The sequence below is a fragment of the Pyrus communis genome, chromosome 2, assembly GCF_963583255.1.
Source record: "Pyrus communis chromosome 2, drPyrComm1.1, whole genome shotgun sequence".
NCBI lineage: Eukaryota > Viridiplantae > Streptophyta > Magnoliopsida > Rosales > Rosaceae > Pyrus > Pyrus communis.
In genome coordinates this window covers 6,271,830-6,299,381 of record NC_084804.1, presented here as the reverse complement: position 1 = coordinate 6,299,381, position 27,552 = coordinate 6,271,830, and the positions used below count along the sequence as shown (strand labels likewise).

Genomic DNA, 27,552 nt, shown 5'->3' with positions numbered 1-27,552 from the left:
TAGCCCACCTAATTAGATTGCTGTGAGTTAACAGTTTAGATAATGATACAGCATAGGACAATCGTGAATGACTCGAATCAAATCATGGAACTTCAAATGAAAAAGTGTCAAGGAAATTCTGGATGTCAGATCATGGCCTAAATGACACTTCTCATCATTACTTCGTTAACAAATTATGATGCTACTTGGATTGAGTTTGCACTAATTTTTACTGTTTTTTTTTAAGAAAAATTGGCACTACTTTGATTAGCATTTCCGCGAACACAATTGTTTTTAGTACTATTATTCACACTCTCTTTTACTTTTCATATATTGTTGTTAATATTTATTTATGATCTTCTTCAATCCATTTAGTTCGATGTTCAAAAATTAAGAGGAGTGTGTGAGAAGTAAAAATTCGATGTGTGAATATCACCACTTATATATATATATATATAGATATATTTTTAATTTTACACATACATGTTTATTTATGTTATTTGATTTTCTTTTAATTTATTCAATTCAAAACTTACCGCCCAAATTCTAGCGTCCAACCCAAGTTTACAAGAAAGTAGCCCAAATTGCACCTGTTGGCCCAACGAAGCTTCTCTTTTGGTAGGAAAGTTGAAGACTGAAAAACTGGAAAAATACTACAAAGGTGAAAGATTATGAGCCACAGTGGCAGAGCCAGCATGGGATTATTGGTTGTCATTGACCTCAATAACTTTAAAAACTCCATGTATATTTGCTTGTATATTGTATTTGACCCCAACAAACAACTAAGGCAACCTAAATTAGGACCTCCTTGTCCTACTTCTTCTATTTTCTTCTATCATATTTGTCTTCATTTTCTCTCTTCTTGTATGATATGTTTTAGTTGAAAAGTCTTGAAAGTCTTCAATATTACTTCACAATATCCTACATCCACCCTCGACAAGCATGTACAAGTAATAGTAATCGTCGACATATGTTCACATAAAATTTCGGCATATGTTGACAAGAATTCGCAGGTGCTTACTAGGTGCTCGACGAAATGACCCAGTGAAGCTTTTTGGTTGATATTATGACCCTATTATTTGAAAATCCTGGCTACACCACTGATGAGCCACATAATCAAAGTGTTACGTTACCAAAATTTGCAATGACCTAGGAACTTATTATTTTCATGGCTTCCTTGGTTCAATCCCAGTGGTCCAGCAGACTAGTTTGCACTTTGCAGAGCTTAGAAAAGCAAGCTCCAAACAATGCAGAAAGATCGGTTGGTCTCTTTCCGAATTGGTGGTTTCGCGAAGATGCACAAACGGAGGCACTTGTTTCTGAACCAGCATTGCACATCCATGGCGGCGATGAGACCTCTGAGACTAATGCGGGTAACGAGGCAAAGGGCTTCACTTTCTTCTTCCGCTGGGAAACGGGAAGGTGGGGTTTCCATGCTGCAGGGTGCTTCCAAAGGAATTGGCCTTGAATTTATGAGCCTTCTTTTTCTTTGCTCATTTGATTTATACTATACATGTTTATATAACTTTTCTGCGTTTTTTTATATGTAGCATGTATTCAATATATACACAGATAAAACAAGGTTTTCGTAACATTTCTTCTCAATTATTTGGCTTTGAACTTTTGGTGCGTCAAGAGAGACTTAATAACGTACTGAGGCCTCAAATTTGTGACATTTTTATTTTTCTGTGTCTCGTATAGGTCAAACAGTTGCTGGAGAAGGAGAAAGGTCATGCTGTTGCTTCTTGCCGGAATCCTAACGAGGCAACAGGCCTTCATCGTCTGAAAAGCAAATTCGTCCAACGCCTTAGTGTTTTGGACGTGTAACTGAAATTTCATCATAAAATTAATTAGTAAATGAATAGTAGCTCAATTACTTACAAACACATGTAAAATATTTTATTTTTCCGATTTGTGATTCATACTTTCAACACGCACCTTCACGTGTGAGAACTCTCATGCCTCACACGTGAACAACACAAATCGAATGACGTGGAGCACGTGTGTCCATTGAGCTTCATACATGAGACAAAGTGCTCTATACCATGAAGATAGTTGAGGTTACATCATAAAACTAATAGTCAATATGAAGAATAATCCAATTACATGCAAGGTCCTTCTCTTTTCCATTGTGAGATTCACTTTCAACAAAAGCAACTACATGGTGCGGTTGTAAATTGCTCTTGTAGCATTGAGTGTCATATAAGTTTTTCTCTTACCTACGCCATGTGGGTTGTGAGTATGATGGTGTTTGCAAATAATTTTTGAAGTACGAATGATCGTATTTCGAGCTACCATCCCTTTTGGTACCATTCAGTGACTCTTGGTCGGACAATCGTGTATTGCTGAAAATAAATTTTTATGTATATTTTGATAGTTTGAAGTATCGATAAGTCAAAAATGTAGACAACATGTCCATAATCGAAAACTTGTTGATGTGGTTGTTTGTATTATGTGAGAGATTTTTCAGTGTGATCGGTATACGGGGTGGTACACTACGTGTTACTAAACAAATGGTGGGATGTGTGCTAAAAAATTAATAACTTAAAAAATAAAATTTTCCACCATTCATATTAAAACATGTGGTGTATTACTTGTGTTCCCGTCACAACTAAAAATTTCTTCAAGTGATCGGACATGATACAGGTGCTCATGCCACGTCACAGAAGCTTAAGGACAGCCACGTAGGTATAAGCTATTAGCTGGCGCTTTCATCGTCATCGTCGAGACTTTAGGTTTCTACTTTTTCATGCAGCGTCACTCCATCTTATGCTCCGAGTTACTTTCAAAAGACTTCATCTTAGCCGCTGTGCGACGCCGTTTTAGCCTAGACCCGTTTAGCCATGATTCATTAAATAACTGTCTTTAGGTGAATTCATATGAAATCTCTTCTGCCGTTAGCATCCAAATCTTCTTCGTTTATAATTCCAGTTTTTTCCTTACATCAGGATCAAAGGGGGTTGCCTGAGGAAATATTTTCTGTGAAAATGTATGCATTAACTAGTGAGTTGCCAAAGAAGGTCCATCGGACAAGATCTGAAGTGCAAGCCAATAGACCTGGAGTCATCAAGTGAGCAATCCCAGCTTGAACTTACACACACACACACACACACACACTCTACTTTTTGACATTACATTTTGGTCCTGACTTCCTGTAATGGGCTACCCCTAAGTAATGTACAAGAACCAGTTTGTATTCACCTGCAAGTTCTGTTCTTTGATGGTCTTGATGATGCGTATTCATTGGTTACATTTTCTACTCTGATGTTGTCTGCTGTCCGTTGCAACGCAAAATACAATATTTTGTGTAGAAATAGAAGCTGTTGAAAGTGGAACGGGTTATGAAACCAAATAAGGACATCGATCTCTTATACCATACTGGAACTCTACAATTCACATGGAAAATTAAAGTATTTCGGATGGAAAACACAAGAACATAAAATAGTTTTGCATAGAATTGAATTTCCGAAGTTGGATGAATTTAAAGGTTCATCTCGATTGCATGCGCTTGTGGCCTCTACCTCTTTCGGCATGTATTCTTTCCCAAGTATGAGATGCTAAAACCCTGCAAGACTGGTAGGCTCTACTCATGATATCAAACACTTGAACCAAGCTTAGTTGTTGGTTGCTGGATAGATCTGTGCACATTAGCCCTAGCCCTATTGCCTGTTTAGCTTGATCAAAAGTATTTTGTGTCAGTTCCAATTTCTGGTCTGTCACCTTCTGCAAATTTCCAGGATAATGCATTCTGATATACTCGAGAAACCCAGCCTCGCCTGTCTCGAAGTCTTCCTGCGGCCGCCTGTTTACGAGCATCTCTAGTAGAAGCACTCCTAACTTGTAGATCTCTGAACCAAATTTCAAGTTTTTGCATTAGAAGTTAACCAAATTAAGAGGTAAAAAAAAAAAAAAGAAACAGATCGAAATGATGCAGCTTCATGGATCGACTTACTTCTACTTCTGCTGCTTTGATCTCCCGATCTTAAACCTCGAAATTCGCGGCTCCAGATTGTTTGACAGCAAGATACTGCTTGTCCTGAGATCATATCCAACTTCAGGCCATTCCTCCTGCAGATAACACATGCCTTCTACAACCCCCATCAATATCTTCAGCCTGTGATTCCATGGTGTACTGTTTGACTCCAATAGCCACATCTCAAGGCACTCTCCTTCCGTCCATTCGGTCACGATGGCTCTCAACCTTCTGTTCTTGCACCAACCCAATACGCTAATCAAGTTCTTGTGGCGTAACTGAACGAGAACCTTGCACTCTTCGATCAAGTTTGGGTGGTTTTCACTTCTGTAAATCTCAATCCTGACTTCAGTGTCACCTCTCAGAGTTCCCCTATAGATATCAACTGCTTCACTCTTGCCTTTCAAATTTCTTCTCGAAAATCCATTTGTTGCTGCCTTGAGCATTGCTGGTGTAAACCAATACTTTCTGCGAAGCATTCTTGGGAGAAAATCAGGCCTCTGGAAACAAAGCCACCCCAACCAACACACCATCAGGATCACAAAGATCGGAAAACCAACCAACAAGATTACAGCCTTGATCCTGAACTTTTTCTTATTGGGGGGGGGGGGGGGGGGGGGAGACCCGAATGGAGAAAATTCGAAGAATTGAACCGTTTAAAGAAGAGGGCATCAGAGATTTTACTCTCGGAGAAGTGATTATATGATAAATTAAGAGAAGTGACGTTGGCAAGGGGAGAGAAGCTCTCTATTGGGACATCGCCGTAAAGGTCATTATGGCTCATATCAAGAGCTTGGAGTTGGGTGCATTGAAGAACATCAATGGGGAAATTGCTCTCCAAGGAATTGTTGGACACATCAATAGTTAAGATGCTCAAAGGGCAATACTTCCAAAAGAAGTTGAATGACAAGTAGAGCGGCGCGATCTTTGGGCGGTTTTGAAGGTCTATTTTAGGGAATGATTCGACGCAGTTTGGATTCTTGGACTCATTGCAGAGATGGCTTGCGACGATGGTGGACTTGAAAATCTCATCAAGGTCCACAGGTGAGGAACTGCAGTATCTGAGAGATGGGTTGTGATGGCAGTTTTTCATTATCGTGGAGTTGAAATCATGAGGCGGTTTTAAATTTTTGAGGTCTTCTATGACAGACGTAGCAAGAGTTGTGTATATGGAGGCTGAAATTGGGAGGAGGAGGAGGAGGAGGAGGGAAGTTGCAGAAATGGAAGCCATGGAGAAGTTTGCGTGTGTGAATCTCTTGAGAGGGTTTAATTTTAAACTTTCAAACGGTTGGCAAGAAAGAAAGTGGGGGAGTCCATTTTATCACGTTGAAAGCTAATCTTGGTGGTTACATGCACTCGGACTATAACGAGCAGTTTTATTGTTGGCAAAAAGTACTTATATACTCTATAATCTATTCCATATTTCCAGTCCGGAGAAAAATATCTATTCAATTATTTCTAAGGCCGGTCTTGAGATTTTGAAGGCTTGCGGTGACATTAAAAAAAACCCTAAGTATAGAAAATCCAACACAATTCGCTGGTATTATTCGCATGTGTACATACACCCTTGAATTTGATACTATAACATTGAAAACACAAATTTTATAGGTTTTTGCCTTCGATTGCCATTTGTCGAAATAGAATGAGAAATTACCGCTTCTGAAGTGTTGGAAGCTAAACAACTTCTGGAGTCGAGGGATTGAAGGCAACAAGGAGCTCCCAAGCATGGCTGCTGTCTGCATCAAAGAAGAAAGAAGAAAGAAGAAAGAAGAAATGAAGGGTTTTTAGTCTCAACGGCTAGTTTTTCAATTTAAATGTATGTGTGAGTGTGTGAGTGACAAGTGTACACTCCAAATTAGATCACTTAAAACCTAAAAGAAGGGCTAGGATTTAACCTGGAGTAGTAAGGATGAAATGGTTGGTTAAGTCTCTTGTCAATCACTCTCTTGAAGAAGTATGGGTCATGGCAATGCACCATACCCTACAAACATTCACCTACGTAATGAAACTATTGCTGCTGCATCTAGCACAGCCTTGTAAGCCGTCAATCACATATCCAAGTTCTCTCCATTCTCTAACATTCTAACCCTAAGAAACTAATCCAAACAATCAACCAAAATACCAAAAAAAACAAACTTTATCATGAAGTTGATTTGGAATCTACTGCGCTGCATAGTCTAGGGACTGGAGTTGGCCACCAAGGGTTTGAAATCAATGGTAAGAAATGACCTCTTTTCGAACAATTTTCAGCTATCTTCGACCACTCACTTGTACGAATGTTGTTATTTGGATCCAAAGCGAGCAGTTTAACAACTGGGGAGTGCCGGGCCCATTGATTGCCCAAAAGTATATTTGGGTCCATGAGAACCCTGTGTTTCAAGATTAAACACTCTACATCTAATTTCAAACCCCAAACAGACGGAACAAGTGAATAATATTCATCGTAGTTGCACAGTTGCTGACATCCTTGGGACACACACACAAGCCTAATTCCCGACTCCGCATCATCAGATCCAACAAGACATTGTATATCAATAATGCCATCATCAGTAGATTTAGCACTCTTGTTCTTGTTCTTGTTCTTCAAGTTGAACGGATCAAATCCAATCAGAAAGGTACTGCATTTTGTAATTAATTAATAACAGTACCCATCCAAAACAGCATCCCATTGTATGCCAATCGAACAATATTCCCAGGGAGCAGGTGGAAAAGGAGTGTATACGGAGCTGTTATAGATGAAACCCGCCATTCACCAGTCTCGGAAGAGAATATATCCACATTGTACATGGAGGCATGCCAAGGATGTGAATAGTTCGAAAATTTCGCAACCCTATAGCTATTCTCGGCATTAGCATCTTCCCCCTGCAGGAATCACATATAATCCCACTGCTAGTATATGATCACATGAAGCGGCATCAGGAAGAGTAACCCGTTGCTTCCTACGTGTAGGGATTGCAAATGTAGTATTCGCGTTGATAATCACTGCCTGAGCAACACAAAACTAAATCATTTTGCGTGCGTATCTCTCACAACTGGCTTTACATGTGCCACTCCCTTGGCGCAGGGGCGAATCATATTAACTCCTATTTGTTTTAGGATTAGTTATACGTCTTGGCAAATTTGAGCAGTAACTATTATGCGCTTAGGTTTGAAGCAATGATACCATTCTGCAATTTAGGGTTTAGGTTTGAAGATCCCATGACGTTATTCTATCACCCTTCTATAAAGCATCAATTCAATTTTTTTAACCTTATAGTATGTACTATGTAGTAGTTTTATATAAAAAATAAAATTAATTGTAATAAAAAGAATTTATTAAAAGGTGGATGAGGTGAGTTACACAATAATCACCAGAAAATCTTACATGACACCAATATATTTCTTGAAAATTAGAAATTTACAAGAAATTGGTTAGATTAGCACTCTAAAACATGTCAACTAACTAGGAATTAATTAATACAGTAAAAGCAACAACAACAAATTAAGAAACAAATCAAGGGCTAGCTACGACTCTTGTGATTGTCAGCCGTTGGTTTGCAGCAACTGAGCAACTTTGTCTTTGAGCAAGGGTTTGGATTGGATGTCATCATCTTTTGCCAGCACTTCAACAAACTCCTTCAAAACCAAGCACTTCTCTTCAGAGTAGAGCTTCTCTTGAATAATTGGGGATGCAGCAACCTGGAGACGCTCTTGATTTATATACAACCGCTCTTCCTTCCTTTCCTGCTTAAACGTACAATTTCAGATTAAAATGAATACATTATTTCATCAAATAAATAAAAGAAAAAAAAATTATATTCTACCCTAATTAAATTCGTCTAAACTACAACGGGATTGAAGGGGATTCGAAATTGGTTGCAAATTAAACCATTTTAATTATAAACAGATGAAATAGTTAGCTCTATTACAATTACTACCTGCTGAATTGGAGAGTCTGTCATGAGTTTGAGAACAGAAACTTGTGCCCGCAAGAACTTGACATACTTATAAGCAGCTTGCAACATTTCAGCAGTGTTCATCTTGGTGGCACCAGGAATCAGCCTCCCAAGCTCCTGAGTCTTCTCAATTATCTTCCTCCTCCTCTCGCGTGCAGCTATGCTCTGTGGTGACACGGTACCAGTACCACTGACGACCTTATTATCAAGCTTGGCGGCCTCAGGCTGATTCTGAATTTGGACTTCATGGGTTTGAGTTGGAACCAAAATTTCAGACTGGAGGAACGGATCATATGCATTGAAATAATTGGGAGTGGCAGCAACCACGAAGTTTGAATTGCAATATTGGACTTGTTGATCATGGAAGAGCTTCTGGCATTTTGGGTAGGGCTGGTAGGAGAAGTCATATTCATCTAGGGTTGGACAGGTTTCCGGCGACAGCAAGGCCAAATTGATGTTATCTGTTGGAGAACAAAAATCAGGGAGGAGAAAGTTTTCAGAGGAGGATTCGTAGGGTTGGAAGAATGGATCGATGCAGGTGTATTCTGGATTAGTACTGTTAGCTAAGCTATAGTAGTAGTCCTGCAGATCAAAGATGCCCGAAGAAGCTGCCTGCAGCTTTTGTTGTGTTGGTAAGCTAAGCATATTCATTTCTGGTGGGTTGAGAAGCTGAAGAGACCCCCAATCATCAATAGGGCAAAAAGTAGCAGTACTCATAGCCATGGAAATTACAAAACCTGCATGAACAGTTAATTATGGTTACTAACTGATTAATTGCTAAAGACAGCAATGCTATAGAAAGACCCTTGAAAGAGAAAAGAGAGAAAGAAGATAAACTGAAAGAAGATTTGAAAAGCTTAAGACATGCATGAGAGAGAGAGAGAGAGAGAGAGATACCTGAGAGAATTAGATATTCTTGTGTCTGTGGACCTGCGTTAGACCTAAAGATTAGTGCTAATTAAAAAACCTTATCAGATTAACTGAACAAGTACACAGCAGCCTACCTGCTGACTTATGCTAGTTAAGTAGTCCAATCCACAAGAAAGAGAGAGGAAGAAAGAGGAAAGAGATCGAGAGAGATGCGGGGGAAGGTGGGCAGTTTTTGGATTCGTTTCTTTAGGCGCAGATAAAGGATTTGATCTCAATCATCATGGATAATACTATAACCACCATCTCCTAATAATCTTCCTATTTACTAGCACACACTCACCCTTTTATTTCTAGGGTTTGCTATGTTTAATAACTTCAGTTTTATGTTCTGTATAACCGCCACTTCCACATGACTCCTCGTTGGCGGCTAGCTATTCATCACTAATTCACTTTACATAATTAATTAATTAATTAGTCTCTGTTACTTTCATAAATTAATTCTCAACGTACCTCCATGGTTAATTAGTGTTTTTTGTCAATTATTATCCGTTAATCATTAAGGTCAATGTATGTTTTCCAGAAAGAAAAAAAAAATTGATTAGGCAGAAAATTCTGAAATTGTTATATATCATGAGAGATGAAGAGTTGTGTTTGGAATTACTAGCTATAAGCCATTAGGCCGAGGACACTCCTGCATGTACCTGCAAAATGGTTATTAATTTGGGGGTTACAATGCTCAATGGTTTTTAGTAGTAAGGTAAATTGCTGAAATTCTTGCAAGCTATTGTATTTGTGTAACTTGTTTAATACGGTTGCTGTACTAATTGAGATAAGGAAATACTAGAATGACCGCAAAAAAAAAAAATACTAAAGGCACTAACTTTTTTTTTTGTTGAGCTCACTAAAGACACTAACTTATTACACCAACTTCTAAGAGCGGATGCCGAAAATCCCATTCTAGAACTGTTATATTATTTTCATTGCAAATAAGAAATTTTACATGACAACGACAAGTTTGTGTATTAAAGTGGTCGCCTAGTTAGTTTAGTTAGTTTTCGTTTTTCAAGCTGAATTTGAAATGTGCTATAGTGACAAACACCCGTCTCTTTTTCTACATGTTCGTTATATTTTAGAGAGACATTGACTAAAGTCTGATCTCGAAACTTTGGGGATATTGCTAATTTTCTAGTACTTTTTCTCTATAAGGTAAGTAATAATGTCCTTGACCAAACATAAGTAAGCAATATTATCCATGACATTTTATGTTTGTTAAAATCCAGTGGTAATGTTTGGTTAAGGACGGTCTAGAGTTCAGAGTTTAAGGGTTTATACTTTATAATATTAAGACTTGGTAACTATGTACATTTTACATACAATTTTTTATTATGCGTGACATGCCAATGAGGTAAAATTCAATAACAAAATCTCCTACGTTTCTTATAAATTGGTGATATCTGCTCATACTTTGACGATATCTTCAAACTTTAGGTTTATTAATTCCAAAGAACAAGAAAGAATACTTCTCTAGTTCTATAGCCATGGATAGTGCAAGCACTAAGTAAGATACCTCTTCCTATGGTCGAGCAAGTAAACTACTTCACCATAACAAGTAGTAAACTACTTCACCATAATGTATTGTCAAATATATTCAATGTGATTTTACAAGATTTAGTTTCATTCAGGTATGATTTTGGTAAATCAATGATTTTATTATATCCTATATTCAAAGTATTCTTCAGTCATTTAGAACTGGATCACATCAATAGTTGGATTTTTTTATATGCACAAAAAAATATTGAAATTTATTGATTTGAGTAAGCATGAGTTTCATGTTCACCAGTAATTTTGAAGCAACGAAAAAAGTTGACTAGTTATTAAGAGATCAAAATTCATTTTCGAAAATTTTATATATGGACATATGATTCTTCGATCCCAAAAATTTAACAAGTGTAAAATTTGAAGTTTGAAAATATGTCGTATTCAAATTTTATTCGTAAAACCAGTTTAATTAAGTGGTTTTTTTTTTTTTTCTTTTTTTTCTTTTACAAGGTTATAGTTTAAGTGGTTAGGAATGTTAATTTGTACATTCGAACTTATGTGTCTGAGTTTTGCCTCTTCAAAATCAATTGTTTTTTCCTTTTTTATTTTATGAAAGAATTGTTTTTCAGAGCATTTTTTGCTCATCATCCTAAACTATAATGTATAATTATTATACATCTAATCATTTATCATGTATTATTTTATCTAATCATAATTATGATGATGAACAAAGATGCGCCATTATTTTTCTTTTTTTGGTCACAAGATCTTCAACAATAATAACAAAATCTTGAAGCTCAATTGAAGTCAAGCCTTTCGTTACCTTCGTGCACTTTGTGTTCCTTCTTAAAAGTATAATAGGGAAATTTTAAAAGGAAAAACATATCCACAACCCAAAGACCAGAAACCAAAATACTTCTTTCTTTTGGTCGGAAACCAAAATTGCTGATGACTCCGTCTCTGTTTCTTTGTCGTCCACTCCGTCTCCACACCACACTCGTCTTCTCCAAACACCACTTTCCTAACAGTCCCTTATCATCATCAAATTTCACTTTAGTCCCTGTTTGGTCTTTCTCTCCCTCTCATTCCAGCAATGCCCCCACTCCCCAAGGTCTTGTCCCAAATGCATAATTATTATCAGAAAGCTCCTCCCGGTGCCTTGTTACTCTTTTCCATGACTTGGGTTGTTGTTGTTTTTGCAGGTACTGCAGAGAAAATGGAGGAGCAGATCGTGGGTGTGGATAAAGTCGATATCTTGAAGCAGAAAATGGAGGTTATTGGGATTCTCTGTACTGATTATTGTGTGCCTGGAAAGTATACTAATTTACTGTGTCCAAAGGTATTTTTGAAACATTAATTGTTATGTTCTTGGGTTATTTTATGTATTGTAATTTGTGCTCCAGTGCAGAAGCATTGACAATTTGAAATAGGAGTTTATTTTGGTAATTAATCTTTTTATCATTGTGTTATTGCTACATATATCAAAAGGGTATTTCAAATTTTCCATGTTTTGCTAAAACAGTGCAATGGTGGACCGACGATGGAGAGGAGTTTGTCTGTTCACATTGTCCAAAAGGGGTATGCTGCTGCTGCTGCTAGTTTTCTGATGTGTGTCACTTTGCATTTCGAATTGTGGGGTTGTGTAATTTGGTTGTAATTACTTTGGTGATTGGATACCGTAGGGATTTGGCAATGTGGAGGTGTTTTCGAACAAATTGTAGTTGGGCTGACAAGGTAACATGAAACAACTTATGTTATTGTGTTTTTCATGCCCAGCATTTGAAGAGTCTAAAAGGGAGGACTCGGGAGACATTAATCATTTCGTTGTTACGTTGTAGGTATTTGCGGATGGCAGGGCAGCGCATAATGAGGTGAAGAAGAAAGTTCACTACTCTGGACAAATGACAGAGAAGAGCCTTAAGTTGGAACCACTAGGGGAAAAGGTACTTACATTGACCGATATCTGCCAATCTTTGATCACAGCGTGTTCATGTTTGCATATATCTTTTCTAGTATGGAATGAACTTTAATTTTATTGCTTGTCCCTTCTGATGTATTCTATGTACTCCTATTTAGAAGTTACTTCTAAATCTAGTATTCTGCTATCCATATACAATGGAAAGAATGGTTTCAACTTACATTATTGTTGGACACTTCTATTTGGAATTAGCATGTCAGACACTCAACGATATGACGAAAGAGTTGCCAGAAAAGGGGCATTTTCCCGGTTACAAAGGAGGCCATGGGGGGAAGGGGAATTTAAACTGGTCTTGGGTGCGGGGTAAATGGTTTCTAGCCACTGGAGTTACAATTCCCCACAAAGAGAAGGGGCCTTCATTTGGCTAAAAATGTTCAACTAGAAGGGTTTATGCATTTTTGTCAGGAAACATAGATATAGTACCGTATGGTTTCTCTGCTATAAACATATGCCTAAACATAGAGTACTTTATGATTTTATTTGTTTCATTGACATGCATCTCATATCTAGATAATTGAAATTATCGTGTCCATTATTAATGTAAAAGTTGAACCAGGACACATTGTGTCTGGTTCAAGTGTGCTGCTTCCGACGTGTAATTTTATTGGATAAATAAACACTCTTTCATTATCCCAGCTAACTGCATACTTCTGTGAGCGAATGATATCTGAGGAAACTTTGCGCAGAAACGGTGTTATGCAACGTTCCAGTAATAAGGTACCCTGAAGTTATCAGTTGCTGGACTTACCAATTTACTTTTGATAGGCGACTCTGAGATTAGGAACTGTGTTAAAACTTCTGTGATTTCCAGGATATCATTGCATTTACTTATAAACGCAATGGACTGCTTGTTGCCTGCAAGTATCGAACCATAGAAAAAAGTTATTGGCAGGTATGCATGCTAACATTCGCCCAGGGTTCTTTTACTAGAAAATGTATAGAATGCATGGCAATTAAGTGAAATGTGGATGCTTTCTAGTCAGATGTTGAATAATTTTATGTCGTTGATTTTCAGGAGAAGGCGTCAGAGAAAATACTATATGGAATTGATGACATAAATGATGCAGCTGAAATTATCATTGTGGGTTCAATTTCCCCTTATTTTGATGTTTTCGTCTTCTGTCTCCTGGATCCCCATCTTACTTCTGATGCTGCTAGGTTGAAGGTGAAATTGACAAGCTTTCATTGGAGGAAGCTGGCTTCTGCAATTGTGTGAGTGTCCCTGATGGTGCACCGGGAAAAAGTTCTACTAAATTGCCACCAGTGGAAAAGGTGTGGGCGAAATTCTTTGGAGCCTATCTTTGTGTTTAGATATACAGTTTTATATCAACCTTTGAAATGTCTGCGGATTGTAGTGGTCAGTTACGGAATTAACAATGAACAGCACATGTATCAGCTTCTGAGAAAAATTTAGTTGAGTGACTTCTTATTTCTTCTCTGTATGCTATTAGGACACTGCATATCAGTATCTGTGGAATTGCAAACAGAATTTGGATAAGGTATGCAAAACATTGCCAATCTATCAAACTTTTCTATACAAACTGTTGTTTAATTAATGCTTGCCTGTTAGGTTTCTCGCATTATCCTGGCAACCGACAATGACAAACCAGGCCAAGCTTTGGCCAAAGATATAGCACGCCGCCTTGGGACACACAGGTTAAATAAGTTTTCTGTAGTTTGTGTTTTGTATTTGAAAAATCAGTTTGTGTAAATGTATGCAACTCAGTAGATATTCGATTTATGTATATACGTTCTATATTTGTCTGATTATTTCCTTTTACTTTCTTTGGCTGTTAGATGTTGGCAAGTAAGTTGGCCGAAGAAAGATGAAGTCAGCTATTACAAAGATGCTAATGAGGTTTAATGCTTCGACTCTTTTTCTTATTGCTAGTGCTGGTTTTTCTTACATGCTACTAGACTACTAGTTGTTCTAGAATCCCAGTTGTTCTTTTACGGCTTTGTTTGTTTCACAAGGACGAACATGTAGGCGTTATAAAGTATAATATTTCCTATTTTTTCTTCACAATCTGGAGAACTGATTTCCTTAGGATCCTTGGCCGGCCTTCTTATCTAATGTTTGGATTATGACTGTAGGTTCTCAAGGACATGGGACCTGATGCTTTGAGAAAGGTAATCGAAAATGCAGAACCGTATCAGCTATGCACCGCAGACCAAGTAGTACAAAGTTCGGACGAGCATAAGCCGGATAAAATACTGGCTTCTCAGTAAACAAAGTGCACACGAAGGCTGTAAAGTTTCCCCGAGATTCATATTTGTGATTCATAGTCAAAGGTTTAGGTTGAATTAACATTGGTACAGAAGAGAAAATATACAACAGGTTAACAATCATTGTTTAGTTTGTATATAGAAGGACCTTGCTTAGTTCAAGTGCCGGATCTTATTGTGACTTCGAAATACAAACGATATTAGATACTAATCTATAGTAAGGGGAGGGGAAGGGTTTTAACCCAAGACGCAGTGGGTTGAAGAGTAATGCCTTTCCGCCACTTGCACGCAGTGACTTCCCTAATTCTAATTAGGCTCTTTGATCCTCAAGTCAAGTTGGTTAGCTAGCTAGCGTACCAAAATAGCAACCTGTTTGAATGTTAAGAAAAGACTACCAATTTACACTAACCCTGTATTTTGATTAACTAAATGCGGAGGCTCGAACTTGAGTGTGAGAGGGAGGACGTTCCTTTTAGTCGACTTGACATAACTTACATATGTACAAACGAATTCTCTTAAGGAAATCAAATATGTTTACTTAAACCTTTTTCTTTAAGATGTGGAAATTACACTAAAATCTTGAGGTCAAATTTTTGCATACTAAAATAGAATCCTTAAAATTTTGTAATTAGAAAGTAGGTTATAGCTCAAGAGGTTAAGAACGTTTATCTATATATTTCTTTTTCAACGTCTCCCTTCCCTAATACATTTGTATCAAAAATACAATTGAAAAACAATAAACAGACAATAAACCGTATATAAACAATTTAGGATAATTTTATTTCTTAGAATTAAAAATAAAAAGGAAAAAATGTACATAAATCCAAGGGATCCAATTGGGCTCGTCTTGTAAGACCTGCCCTCGTTTCCCCTATCAAGTATCCAAACGCCCAATTCGCTCTCTGCTCTCAGAGCACTGCCCAACTGAGCAGCCATGGACGTTCTCTCAATCTCATCCCCTACGTTCCTCCCCACCCCAACCTCCAAGCTCTCTCACTCCTCCCGCCCCAAACCCACCTCCTACTTCCCCACTTCCTCTCCCAAAACCCCCTCAATCAAATCCCTTTCCCTCCAAACACCAAAACCCACCTTCGCCACCAGGTCCCAGGCGCTCGACGGCTCGCTCCTGATTTCCTCCGCCCCTCAAACGCCGGCCACCGCCATGAGAGGCGCCGAGGGCGACGCCATGGGGCTTTTGCTCAGGGAGAGGATTGTTTTCTTGGGTAGTAGCATTGATGACTTTGTGGCCGACGCTATTATTAGCCAGCTGCTTTTGTTGGATGCCCAGGATTCTAAGAAGGATATCAAGCTCTTTATTAACTCCACCGGCGGCTCTCTCAGGTTATACATGATTTTTTTAGCATCTGGGTAGCTTTCTTTTGTTGGTTGTTGTTTGAAAGCAGTGAAATTTTCAGTTTTGTTGTGGAGATTTTGAGTGGTGGATGAGACCCTTTTCAGATTAGGATGTTGTTTAATTAGATTTCGTTGTTATTAACTCGTTGAAATTCGGATGTCAAAAGACTTGGTATTTGCTTTAATTAGTGTAGCTTTTAATTTGGTGATAACATGGTGAATTAGGCTATGGATGTCTCATTAAATCATATTGTGCACTTTCTAGTTGTATGTTTGACTGCTTTGGTTCGATGACACCGGTAACAATGACAAGATGTGAACATGTGATTTTGCTTGTTTGGTCTTGCGTAATGGAGACTTATAGGCATGTTGCTCGTTGAATGTTGTATGAGAATAGAGAAAGAGAAGATCTTTGGGCTTAGGTTATGTTGTATGAGAATAGAGAAAGAGAAGATCTTTGGGCTTAGGATTAGTAAAAAGCATGTTGACATTTTTATAACTTAAGATACAGTTGTGAGGCAGGGGAGTTCCCGTTGGTGAGGCACTGATGACACACTTATTATACACTTCCACATTCTTTCTTAATGTTCCCATTGCAACATTCCGCACTGATGCTAGTTATTGTCTCCCAATAATCAAGCAACAGTCTAGTTATATGCTAAATGCATGGCTTAGGCTTTGATTTGTCAGTGTCTTTCATTCATGGATCTTTGAGACCCAAGTCTAGTATCCATGTGAGTGGTGGACATAATATAATCCGAAAATCAGTTTTGAGTGTGGGGTTGTCAACAGTGTTTTGACAGTTTTTCATGGAGTGTTAGTACTTGTGATGGTATGCCAAGGGAGGAAGTCTAATGTTGGTAAATCAATTTCTTGGTGAATCATGTGCAAGGATGCGGCGGAGGCTGAGTGTGTTGAACTTTTACTCCTCCACTGTCTACTTGCATTGATATTTGGCATAGCTTTCTAGTGAGGCAAGGTTGAGTTGTGTGCTTTGGCATCCTGTATTTATCCATCTATCGAATAATATTGTGCTTCTTGTGGATTTGAGTGTGCTTTTGGGATGCCCACCATTTGGGCATTGGTTTCTAGAGTTTAGTGACATACCACTTGTCTTTAGTTATGAACTGATGCGGATTGAAGGGACTGTTGAATCTGTTGGGTTATGAGATTAAGCATATTAGTTATAGAATTCTGATTTTAGCTGGCCATAAATGGTTCTTTGTTATTTGTTATGGGGCATTAGCTAAAACAAGATCACTGTACCATTCACATTTGTGTTGTCAAAGTGGGGATGATAGTTACGCCTCGATGGTGCTGTTTGCATATAGTATGACTTTACAATTCCTGTACTTAACGAGTAAAGGCACAAATGAACAGCTTAGTAGCTCACAGACACTGAATTTGGTGGATGTAAACATACATTTGATGCTATTTGAAGAACTCAATGAATTAGGTAATTTCATATTGAACTTCTTCTGTATATATTTTCATGGTTTTACTGTCTTCTTATGTGCTTGCTGATTTGCCTTCTTGTTATTTGTGTTAGTGCTACAATGGCTATCTATGACGTCGTTCAGCTTGTGAGGGCTGATGTCTCCACAGTTGCACTTGGCATTGCAGCATCAACAGCTTCCATAATCCTTGGCGGTGGCACCAAAGGCAAGCGTTTTGCGATGCCTAATACACGGATCATGATTCATCAACCTCTTGGAGGTGCTAGTGGCCAGGCAATAGATGTGGAAATTCAAGCCCAAGAAGTGATGCATAACAAAAACAATGTCACACAAATTCTTTCAAATTCCACAGGCCGTTCATTTGAGCAAGTCCAAAAGGATATTGACAGGGATCGATATATGTCCCCCATAGAAGCAGTTGAATATGGAATAATCGATGGAGTTATCGACGGAGATAGCATTATTCCTCTGGTGCCTGTCCCAGACAAGGTGAAGCCGAGAATGAGTTACGAGGAAATTAGTAAAGATCCAAGAAAATTTTTGACACCAGACGTCCCTGATGACGAGATATACTAGTTTTCACCATATGTATGAGAGGTACATTACTCAGATAGCTTTCTGATTAACTTTGTGCTTAAACCATGATATCTGTTAGGACCCTGATTTCTGTAATTAAACCAAGTATGCCTTTTTATTCCGAAGTTCCAACAATTATTTCAGTTTATGAACATGCATGCTTCTTCCATTTGCCCCTTTCTTGATTCTGGTTTTTAATTATTTGAGTGATATTCATATACTGTAAACGATGAGAAATGAGATTCAAACTTGGGTACAAAGAGAGGAGTATACTGTTATAGCTAACTTGGCTACATCAAAGTTTGTTCTTGGTTGAAAAGTGATTTTTGCGACACGCCTCCTTGTCCATCAAATTGTGATGAGTAAATTTTTCTCCGGACAAATTATTTATTTAATCATTAATTACTTAATTATTTACTTCATCGCAATATGAAATAATTTATTTACTTTGTTAGATGTATGCCCTAAAAGCAATTAGATTATTGGCTTGCTTAAGGTAATACAAGGATTAATCCATAATCTAATCGTTGGGCAAGACCACCAAAGAGATCCTCTTTTTATGTGTTTATCCTAAATATTGTTCTTGGTCGTTCGGTTATTTGAATGAACATCTTATAATTCGTTAAGATTGGTGCGCACTACGTTTGCACAATTGTAGGACGGGAAGTATGGCTAGTCTCAAGCCATTAGGGAGAGTCGATAACACAAGTGTATAGGTGTTTAATAAAATTAAGTTCACTAAACAAGGTTGCCTTGAGATCTTATGTACGTATGCTAGATATATACTTATGTCAATAAGAACTCAATAGTTGTAATAGGGCAACAGAGTCATTGAACCTTGTTGGATTAAGCTACCTAATCATGGTGAATGTACAATAAGAAATCTCTAACCTTCACAATTGAAGGAGAATGCATGCTCTGTCTACATGATTCAGAAATCTTTGGCCATGCATCATGATTTGAAATGTATGGCCAATGTAACTTACATATCAATTCAGTTACGAGTTTCATGTTCACCGTATTATTAATTTATTGAAAATTTAAATAATTTTTAGTTAAACAGAAAGTGTAAATTAATACAATTACAAAATCGACTATTGTGAAGAAATTAAAACATCGTGTTCGATTTTCAAAATCACCCCACGTGCAAAATGTTTTTTTAAACCCCCGTCTCTGCGACCTGTCGCTAAAACCTTAACCTCTTCCTCCTTTTCCTTCCTCCGGGAAACCCAGCCGAGTTGAAGCACCACAAACAACACTCGGAACCCACATTATCTTCTCAACCAAGTTCCCGGAGACATGCGTCGTCTTCTTCATCGGCCTCTCCGCAAGCTCTCCTCCTTGTCCTCCTCAACCTCCGGCCTTCTAGTGGCCTCCAAGTGGCTCTTCAAGTCCGCTCCTTTTCCGAACCCACTGACCCCTTCTGCACGCAGACACCCCTTCCACTCCCGCAGCCTCGCCTTCTCTCCGATTTCGTGGAAACCCGTGTCGAAAATTCGGCCGCTTTGCCTACTGACTAACGGATATTCTTCTCTCTCCCCTGCCCATCTCGCAGAACCTGGGAAGTTTGTGCTCAGTAAAGAAGGATAGGCTATATTCTGCTTTAAAAATTTTGGCTTGTCGCATGTAAGACCTTGATAACATCGCATTTTGGTGAAAAACATTTGAAAGTCAGTACTTTGGAGAAAAAACCCAACTTACTTTGTAGCACCAAAAGAATTTCACCACTAAGAATCAGTTGGAGCATGACGAGTGGATATATGACGGGTTTTTTTTTCCCTCTCCATTTGAGCTCTTATAATTGTTTTAATACAGTTTATGGTTGCGCGGGTTTTTTTTTCTTCTAATTTACTATTATTTTTTTGTGATTTTGAGGTTCATAGTAAAACCCAGAAGAATTGAACAAAGTCAATTAACTGAGCATGTGTGTATGGTGTTTACAGGTGGACCATTTTTGTGTGGGTTGAAGGATATGAGAATTTTCTGAATTTTAATGCACTGTATGCTTTTGAATTTTATGTAGTTGAATTGGTAAAACCAGAAGAAAATGGATGTCCTCTATCCAGACGGTGAAACAATATTTGTACCGGGGCGGTACAACCACTTGATTAATTTGTCCAATGGTATGCTAATATTTTCGCTTCTGCCGCGATGTTGCATTTATTTCAGTATATATTTCTTACTTTGTTTGCTTAGGATTTTACGAATTACTGAATCTGTAGGATGGTAATTGTCAAAACCTATGCCTATGTCCCATTTTTGTTCGTTATTTTAAGTTTATGAAGATGTTCTAATATTCATCAAATGCTAGGCATCTTACCTATAAACTAGCATTAGGAAGCATAAAAAAAAAAAAAAAAAAAAAAGCAATTTTTATATGGATAAGAAACAGTTAACCGCTATTGTATGTAGTAAAATAAGTTATCATTATTGTTTTTAATCAATAGTGTTAGTATGAGCGACTCAACCTGAATGAGACATGTGGGATGTGGGATGTGGGATGTGGGATGTAAGGTAGTTATTGACAGTAATTGACATTATCTATCGGCCAAAATAATTACTTTCTTGACGATGGCTTTTGAGAATACCAAAGAGAACCTGTGCTGACATTTCCCCATTTAAGGGCTGGAGAAACATTTAAGGGCAAATCATGCTAAAAAGATGGAAACTTTCATTGAAGGATATTAAGCCGATGGCTGAAAATTTCAGTGTTTTAGCATTTAAATGATAGAAACTCAGGGGATTGAGCGGCCATGATGTAATGAGACTGCTTTAAACCGTGCATGCATGGTTTTCTTTTAAACTAGTAAAAGAAGAAATGATATGTGAGTGAAATTGAAGTGACCTCTCATATGCTAGTGCAAAGGTGGCGATTCAGAGGAAAAGAGCTTATCCATGGATATTTCGAAAATCGGTATGCTTTTTCTAGTGTTTTACAACTTTATTATTATTAACGGATTGCAACTCATACTTAACATGGATTTTATGATGTTTAGGGGTCGTGCTATTTGGTGTTGCTTTCGTGGAAAATGTGGGTGGACAGGTAGCACGAGGGTATGCTTCCAGGCTTTATTTATAATACAGTGTCATCACATTATATTAAAAAACAATGAAAGAGAGTCACTTGTTTGACGGTCACCCTTTTCTTGCAGGCCTTTGTAGGAAACAGGTTGCCACATGAAACTTCAAAACTTAAGAAAAAAAGGGAAATCACAGAGGAAAGTCTAGGACTGGAACCACTTTGTGAGGAGGTAAAAGCTCATTACTCTTTCGAGTCTTTTATGATGTTTGAGTTGTTCTTGTACTGGATTGTGACACCAAGAACATAATTATTATCAGTAAATTTATGTTTTCTCTTTCCTTATTCGACAGAGTGAATATTTTCTTCTTTGTTTCAGATTGTAGATTATTTTTCAGAACGAATGATATCAAGGGGAACATTGATGAGAAATGCTGTAATGCAAAAAAGCACAGGTGATCAGGTGCATGACGCTAAAGGAAAAGCGTTTACAATTTTTCATCTTCATATTAAGATGTTCATGACCTTAGTTGTGTAAATTCGAAAAATATGTTTATGTGAGTATTGCAAATATCTAGTCTACTACACTCTAGAAGTATCCTCCTTTCATCTATAGCCGTCACGAGTCAAAAATGAATTGCACAGATGAAATGGCATCAGAAGTTTTATTAGTAAACATGAAGTAATAAACCTTCATTGGTTATCTATTTTGGCTTTAGGTTCCTACAGTATAATGCATTAAGTTTCCTAGTGTAAAACCCAAAAAAAAAAAAAAAAAAAAAAGGAGAGCGTGAAGCTTTCTATCTTTAGGGAAGTACATTGAAACATCAGACGATTCAGGAAATTTATCATGGGTTGGATCAATCATAAACAGCTGAATGGTTCATGATGGCTTGGGTATTTTACTTCATGTATATGACGTTTGTCTTTTCTCTCATAATTTAATCCTTTGTGTGTTTTATTGTGAATTAGCTACATCGTATGGTATACGATTTGAAAAGTCTTTTCATAACATATTGTGTGCTGCATATTTATTCATTGCTATTTTACATATGAACCAGCGCAGTTTTATCCCTAAACTTCTCTAGTTATAATTTTACCGCGTTACTTCGTTAGTTCTAACTCTTACCAATGCTCGCTAATGCCGCCTTACTATTCTTTGCATTGTAGTTACGTAAGTCCTAATTCCATATTTCTTTTTTTCATTTACTTACAAGATTACTACAACTTCTACTTGTAACAGGACCGAAACAGAGTACGTGAGGTATGTTGAAAATTCAAGTATGTTCTCCCTCCTTCCTCACCGTATTTGTGGAAGTTAGGGGTCGGGATGTGAGATGACGGTTTCGTTGTGGTGCTTGAGCAGGGCAACTGGTCAATTTATGGCCGTTGAAAATACTCAAAAGAGCACATGAGAAGAAAGGGCAATTGTGTTGTACAGTGGAATCTAGTGGCATGTTGGTGGGTGTCGGGTGAGTTTCCTGACTCCCGGCGGGTGTTCTCATGTTGCGAAGTAGCATGGCCGCATCACAAGAATGAAACGGCACTCAACTACTCGGTAGGTTTACCTTCAAATTTTGTATGCTAATTTTTTCTCTATTAATGCTAATATTAAGTGTTTTGGAAGTAATGAATAGCTCGTTTGGAAGTGCTTTTAAAGTAACTGAACGTGTCTTTTGTAAAAATATTTTTGTAACCAATCCTTAGTAAAAACACAAGTGAATTCTGAAAAAGCATTTGAAGTGCTTCCTGGAAGAAGCACCAGCACAGAATTGGTGCTTCTAAGTTCTAAGTGCTTATTTGAAAATGCTTTTAAAATGACTGTGGTACTTGAAGTGTTTATAGAGCCCAAAAATATTTTCTCCAAAAACACTTTCTGTCATTTGAAAAGTATTTCCAAACGAGTCTTTAATTATTACCAGCACTCATTGAAGACCAAAAATGTGGAGTGGCAGTATTTGCCTAATTCTAACCTACTTTCCCAGCTACCCTCGCCACTCGAGCTAACCCAAATTACGCAATATCTTACACTTCAAGAAATCATAAATATGTATTATGTATGAGATTAGGTAATTCCAATCTCAACTAATTAGGATTAATTATCAATTAGAGGATCATATGACCCTAAACAAAATCATCTACCACATGCAGCTGCAGCTCAACCAACTAATCATGTAGTGCCTAAATCAAACAAGATGGTGGACGTCATCACCCAATGATAGCTTGCCAGATGACGAGCTATAAGATTTCCTTTTTTATTATTGTTTCGAGCCATTTTTTTGTATGTGCAAATAATAGTTTCACACATGCAAAAAGATAATACTTAGGTCCCAAAGAAATGAGTCCGGTATTTTCTTTTATGAATGACTGGACGTTTAACTTGAAGGATAATACTTGCATCCATCCTGCAGGTGCTTCTTCTTATTCACCGAGTTATGAGACCATTTTATTAATACTTGCGTCCATGCTGAATTGTCTTTTTAAGAAGGAAAAAATAGACGAAAATTTAAAAGTTTAATAAAAAACACACAACATAAATTCAATCATACTATGAGATGGCTGATGATTACAAACGGATCATATACCTGGAATATTGCCATTTTCTTAAACCTAATTCACCAAAAAAATAGAAGAGCGTTATGCCAATTAACTTTTATAATTAATTTAATATTCATGAAAAATATGAACAATTAAGGAAAGGCAAATCTAGCCGTCCACAAACCAACATGATCCTCTCCTCGTACTTTTGATGAGGATCCTAAGGATTCATGAATCGTGTCTGTTTATCGTATATTATGCGGTCAGTTTTTATCAAGTACTGTTTGTGTTTAATTTTAACTAAAACTATTTAAAAAAAATTTTGACCACATTCTATATGATAAATGAACACGATTTATAAATCTTCATAATCCTCGTAAGGAGGATCTGAATTCGTCCACAAAAACCAAAAAAATAAAAAATATTCTTTGGTAGTTCTATGACTTCTGTAGCCTCCAGCCAATAACTGCTGTCCATGTAGTTAAAGCACTTTGAGATTGACCACATACGATCATTCCCTACTGGCACAACGCAAACCAAAGTGGGCCCAAAGGGAGTGCTTTAACGCCAAATCTGTGCTGGCATCCAGGCTATCAGAACCCCCACCCTCGGTAGAAGAATGCACCTAACGGCTCTCCTGTGCGGTGGCTTTGACAGATATGTGACCGTTTGTGGGTCCCCGCTACCACCATTGGGGGAGTTTAAAAAAATATATAGCCGTTACAACGGTTACGGCCCAAGCAAAAAGCCCACAACTCTCTCCACTCTTAAACGCCGCAAGTTCACAGCAGAGCAAGCAACTTTCCCTCTTTAAAATTCTCTCTCTTCCCAAACAGAGCGACCAATTTTCTCTCTTGCTTTCTGGGATTTTCTTGCATTTTCTCGGGTGATTCGATTTTCGGGTTGATCGAGAAAATGACTGCGGAGGAGACCCAGGTGGCGGAAGTTGTGGTTGTTCCTCAGGAGGAGGCTGAGAAGGTTGTGTGTGAGAATGAGAAGGTTGTTGAGGGAGATGATAAGGTGAAGGAAGTGGATGAGGCGGAATCGAAGCCGAAAGCGGTTGAGAAGAGCTCTTCTTATAAGGAAGAGAGCAACTATCTCTCCGATTTGAAGGAGTTCGAGAAGAAGGCGTTGAGCGAGCTGAAATCAAAGCTGGAGGAGGCCATTTTGGGCAACATTATCTTCAAGGAGAAGGAGCCAAAGAAGGAGGAGGAGAAGAAGGAAGAGAAAAAAGTAGCCGAGGAAGAGAAGAAGGAAGATACAGCAGAGGAGGGAGAAAAAACAGAGGAGGCAGTGAAAACAGAGGAGGAGGAGAAGAATGAAGAGAAACCAGAGGAGGAATGTGAAAAAAAGACGGAGGAAGTAGCTGAAGAGAACGAGAAGATGGCGGAAGAAGGCGAGGAGGCGAAGAAACCGGAAGACGGGTGTGAAGTAGTAGACAAGGATATCTCTCTTTGGGGAGTGCCACTTTTCCCCAGTAAGGGTTTCGAGGGCACTGATGTTGTTCTCTTGAAGTTCTTACGGGCTAGGGAGTTCAAGGTCAATGAAGCTTTCGAGATGCTGAAGAAAACGCTTCAATGGCGGAAGGAGTCCAAGATCGATTCGATTTTGGACGAGGATGTCTGTGCCGATCTGAGCTCTGCCGCTTACTTGAACGGCGTTGATCGCGAAGGCCACCCCGTTTGCTACAACATTTTCGGGGTATTCGACAACGAGGAGCTTTATCAGAAGACTTTTGGAAATGAGGAGAAGAGAGGGCAGTTCCTGAGGTGGAGGCTCCAGCTGATGGAGAAGAGCGTACAGAAGCTTGATCTGAGGCCTGGTGGTGTCACTTCTCTGCTTCAGATCAACGACCTCAAGAACTCTCCCGGGCCGGTGAAGAAGGAGCTCCGGATTGCCACAAAGCAAGCTGTTGGGCTTCTGCAGGACAACTACCCTGAGTTGGTTGCCAAAAATGTAAGCCTTCTTTCACATTTTCACTTCACAAATCGAATTTATTTGCGATTATTTAGCATGACTTGGACAGAATTTTGAAGGGTTTTATATGGTTTATGATGATCTGCAGATCTTCATAAATGTTCCTTTCTGGTATTATGCACTTAATGCATTGCTATCTCCTTTCTTGACGCAAAGAACCAAGAGCAAGTTCGTCGTTGCTCGCCCCGCGAAGGTCACTGAAACCCTTCTCAAGTAAGTGATTTCCCTCACTTTTTATACATTGCTGAATTTAACGGCACGATGTGCGCTAAAATATCTAAGAGAACTTGACGGTGTATCCGAGCCACTTAAAAGGCAATGTATAGTATAGGGGAATGTTTTGATATTATCTGACGCTTACACAAATGAGCTGTGATTGTCCACAACAGGTACATTCCAGCTCAGGAGATACCTGCTCAGTATGGCGGTTTCAAGAGGGACAACGACAAGGAGTTCTCTGCCGAAGATGGCGCTGTTTCGGAACTTATTCTTAGGGCTGGATCCACTGGAACCATCCAAATTGATGTAGCAGAGGTACTAATAATAAAAATGTTAACTGATTTATGTTTTGTTGGATTGTTTTTCCTCATGAGCTTTTCACTAAATCGATGATTTTAATGGTGTTTGATAACAGGTTGGTAGCACATTAGTGTGGGACTTGACTGTTTTGGGATGGGAAGTGAATTACAAGGAGGAGTTTGTTCCAACTGATGAGGGGTCGTACACCATTATTGTTCAGAAGAAGAAGAAAATGGGGTCTAACGAAGGCCCAATTCGCAACACTTTCCGAAGCAACGAACCCGGGAAGGTTGTCCTGACAATCGAGAACAATTCGAGCAAGAAGAAGAGGGTTCTGTACCGGTACAAGGCCAACAAGTGCTCCACCTTCTGATAGAAAGAGTTGAAATGCAAAAGGTTGCAATGCAAGTAAATTGTTTGAGGGAGCATTATACATAAAATAGAGCTTATTCTTTTAGAGTGGGGCAATAATTGGGTGCAGAGAGAGAGAGAGAGAGAGAGAGAGAGAGAGAGAGAGAGAGAGAGAGAGAGAGAGAAATTTGGTGAAATATATGTTTTGATGTGTAATGTGATTCTGTAATGTGACATATGTTTTGATGTGTATGTTTTGATTTGTGATTTTTCAATTTGGTGAAATATATATTGGCAATTATTCATTTCGAAGAAAATTTGTCCAGATTGAATTGTTTTATTTTTCTAGTATCATATCTTTGTGAGTCTTCCCGACCCTGGAAAGAATGGACCGCTGTGGCGAAGCCCTCAGTTGGTTCTTTAAAAAAAAAAAAAAAAAAAGGATTGCACATCATAAAGGTCTAATATGTAGACCAAAATAGGATCATACAAGAAGTATACAGAGACTGCAACCAAGATACTTTTCTCATTGGGTGCGCGTCTGCTGCTATAGAATTCAAGTCTACAATGACAACCTCACCACTTGAATTGGGTTGAGTGTACGTTACTTAAGGAAGTGTACTTAACGAGGGGCTGTTGAGTAAGGGAGGGGTCGGTATACTAATATAAGTCTTTGTCTTTACCCTAGCTAGAAGAAAGGAAGGGTATGCCTGCACGTAGAAGACCTAAAAAGCCTAATTTGGATCAGCCTATGAAAAGTAGTTCCCCATGGAAAGCGAGAGAGATGTTGATGGAAGAGGAATCACCGGGTTGTTTGGTTCAATGGTTGGGAGCCATCCCTCGAGACTGAAAGGATCAAGTCTGCCTTTCCAGTCCTTCCTTTATAGATTGAACTACCGTAACTCCACTCAACCAACAAAGTAAATTCCATACTCAAAGTTGAGTTACTGTACAAACTCAATATCTATAAAAACTAAAGGGGAAGAATTTTTACTGAAGCCGAACGATATCCTAAAGGAAAGGTAGCACCACAATCCACCTAGATGCGGTCATCTTAAATGGTTCGCGTAACGGCAGCGGAGGCGGGTTCAGGATAATCCATTCAATCTTCCTACCATCGATCCCATATGTAATGAACCAATTTTGGTACAATTTAGAAAATGATTGACTATTAGAAAAAACTTGACTAACTGCAAATTTGTATGTACCTTTATATTGTTTTGAGGTATTTGTTGATTTGTTTCTCAAACTTGTAAGGAAAA

At 38.3% G+C, this 27,552-nt stretch overlaps 4 protein-coding genes and 1 pseudogene across 5 annotated transcripts; 3 read left to right on the top strand and 2 right to left on the bottom strand.

The window, feature by feature from the left end:
* Positions 1–3,468: 3,468 nt before the first annotated feature.
* Positions 3,469–5,183, bottom strand: LOC137724634 (putative leucine-rich repeat receptor-like serine/threonine-protein kinase At2g24130; annotated as a pseudogene).
* A 2,291-nt stretch (positions 5,184–7,474) lies between these two features.
* Positions 7,475–8,610, bottom strand: LOC137724633 (transcription factor bHLH52-like). Its single transcript, XM_068463383.1, has 2 exons — positions 7,870–8,610; positions 7,475–7,675 (listed from the first exon to the last, which is right to left on the bottom strand). Exons 1-2 carry the CDS (start codon positions 8,608–8,610, stop codon positions 7,475–7,477), a joined length of 942 nt encoding a protein of 313 aa, XP_068319484.1.
* A 2,523-nt stretch (positions 8,611–11,133) lies between these two features.
* Positions 11,134–14,746, top strand: LOC137726798 (primase homolog protein-like). 2 transcript variants are annotated; one of them, XM_068465758.1, is made up of 13 exons: positions 11,136–11,407; positions 11,499–11,635; positions 11,819–11,874; positions 11,979–12,030; positions 12,135–12,239; positions 12,911–12,991; positions 13,086–13,166; positions 13,290–13,355; positions 13,433–13,546; positions 13,726–13,773; positions 13,845–13,930; positions 14,072–14,132; positions 14,369–14,746. In XM_068465758.1, the coding sequence occupies exons 1-13, from the start codon at positions 11,245–11,247 to the stop codon at positions 14,501–14,503; spliced, it is 1,185 nt and encodes a 394-aa protein (XP_068321859.1). In that variant the 5' UTR covers positions 11,136–11,244; the 3' UTR covers positions 14,504–14,746. The 2 variants fall into 2 exon arrangements, with proteins under 2 accessions (XP_068321860.1, XP_068321859.1); XM_068465759.1 differs by lacking the exon at positions 13,086–13,166 and having other exon boundaries at positions 11,134–11,407.
* Positions 14,747–15,343: 597 nt separating this feature from the next.
* On the top strand, positions 15,344–18,055 carry LOC137725399 (ATP-dependent Clp protease proteolytic subunit 4, chloroplastic-like). The gene is made up of 2 exons (XM_068464066.1): positions 15,344–15,841; positions 17,403–18,055. Exons 1-2 carry the CDS (start codon positions 15,435–15,437, stop codon positions 17,884–17,886), a joined length of 891 nt encoding a protein of 296 aa, XP_068320167.1. The 5' UTR covers positions 15,344–15,434; the 3' UTR covers positions 17,887–18,055.
* Positions 18,056–24,226: 6,171 nt separating this feature from the next.
* Positions 24,227–26,583, top strand: LOC137725754 (patellin-4-like). Its single transcript, XM_068464533.1, has 4 exons — positions 24,227–25,399; positions 25,509–25,633; positions 25,810–25,954; positions 26,055–26,583. Exons 1-4 carry the CDS (start codon positions 24,359–24,361, stop codon positions 26,310–26,312), a joined length of 1,569 nt encoding a protein of 522 aa, XP_068320634.1. The 5' UTR covers positions 24,227–24,358; the 3' UTR covers positions 26,313–26,583.
* Positions 26,584–27,552: the final 969 nt, after the last annotated feature.

Coding starts and splice junctions, on each gene's coding strand:
- LOC137724633 (XM_068463383.1), bottom strand. CDS start 8,610: ATGGCTATGAGTACTGCTACTTTTTGCCCTATTGATGATTGGGGGTCT. Junction 7,676..7,869: donor CAGACTCTCCAATTCAGCAG/GTAGTAATTGTA, acceptor ACGTTTAAGCAG/GAAAGGAAGGAAGAGCGGTT.
- LOC137725399 (XM_068464066.1), top strand. CDS start 15,435: ATGGACGTTCTCTCAATCTCATCCCCTACGTTCCTCCCCACCCCAACC. Junction 15,842..17,402: donor TCCACCGGCGGCTCTCTCAG/GTTATACATGAT, acceptor TATTTGTGTTAG/TGCTACAATGGCTATCTATG.
- LOC137726798 (XM_068465758.1), top strand. CDS start 11,245: ATGACTCCGTCTCTGTTTCTTTGTCGTCCACTCCGTCTCCACACCACA. Junction 11,875..11,978: donor GTTCACATTGTCCAAAAGGG/GTATGCTGCTGC, acceptor TGGATACCGTAG/GGATTTGGCAATGTGGAGGT. Junction 13,547..13,725: donor AATTGCCACCAGTGGAAAAG/GTGTGGGCGAAA, acceptor GTATGCTATTAG/GACACTGCATATCAGTATCT.
- LOC137725754 (XM_068464533.1), top strand. CDS start 24,359: ATGACTGCGGAGGAGACCCAGGTGGCGGAAGTTGTGGTTGTTCCTCAG. Junction 25,400..25,508: donor CTGAGTTGGTTGCCAAAAAT/GTAAGCCTTCTT, acceptor GATGATCTGCAG/ATCTTCATAAATGTTCCTTT. Junction 25,955..26,054: donor TCCAAATTGATGTAGCAGAG/GTACTAATAATA, acceptor GTTTGATAACAG/GTTGGTAGCACATTAGTGTG.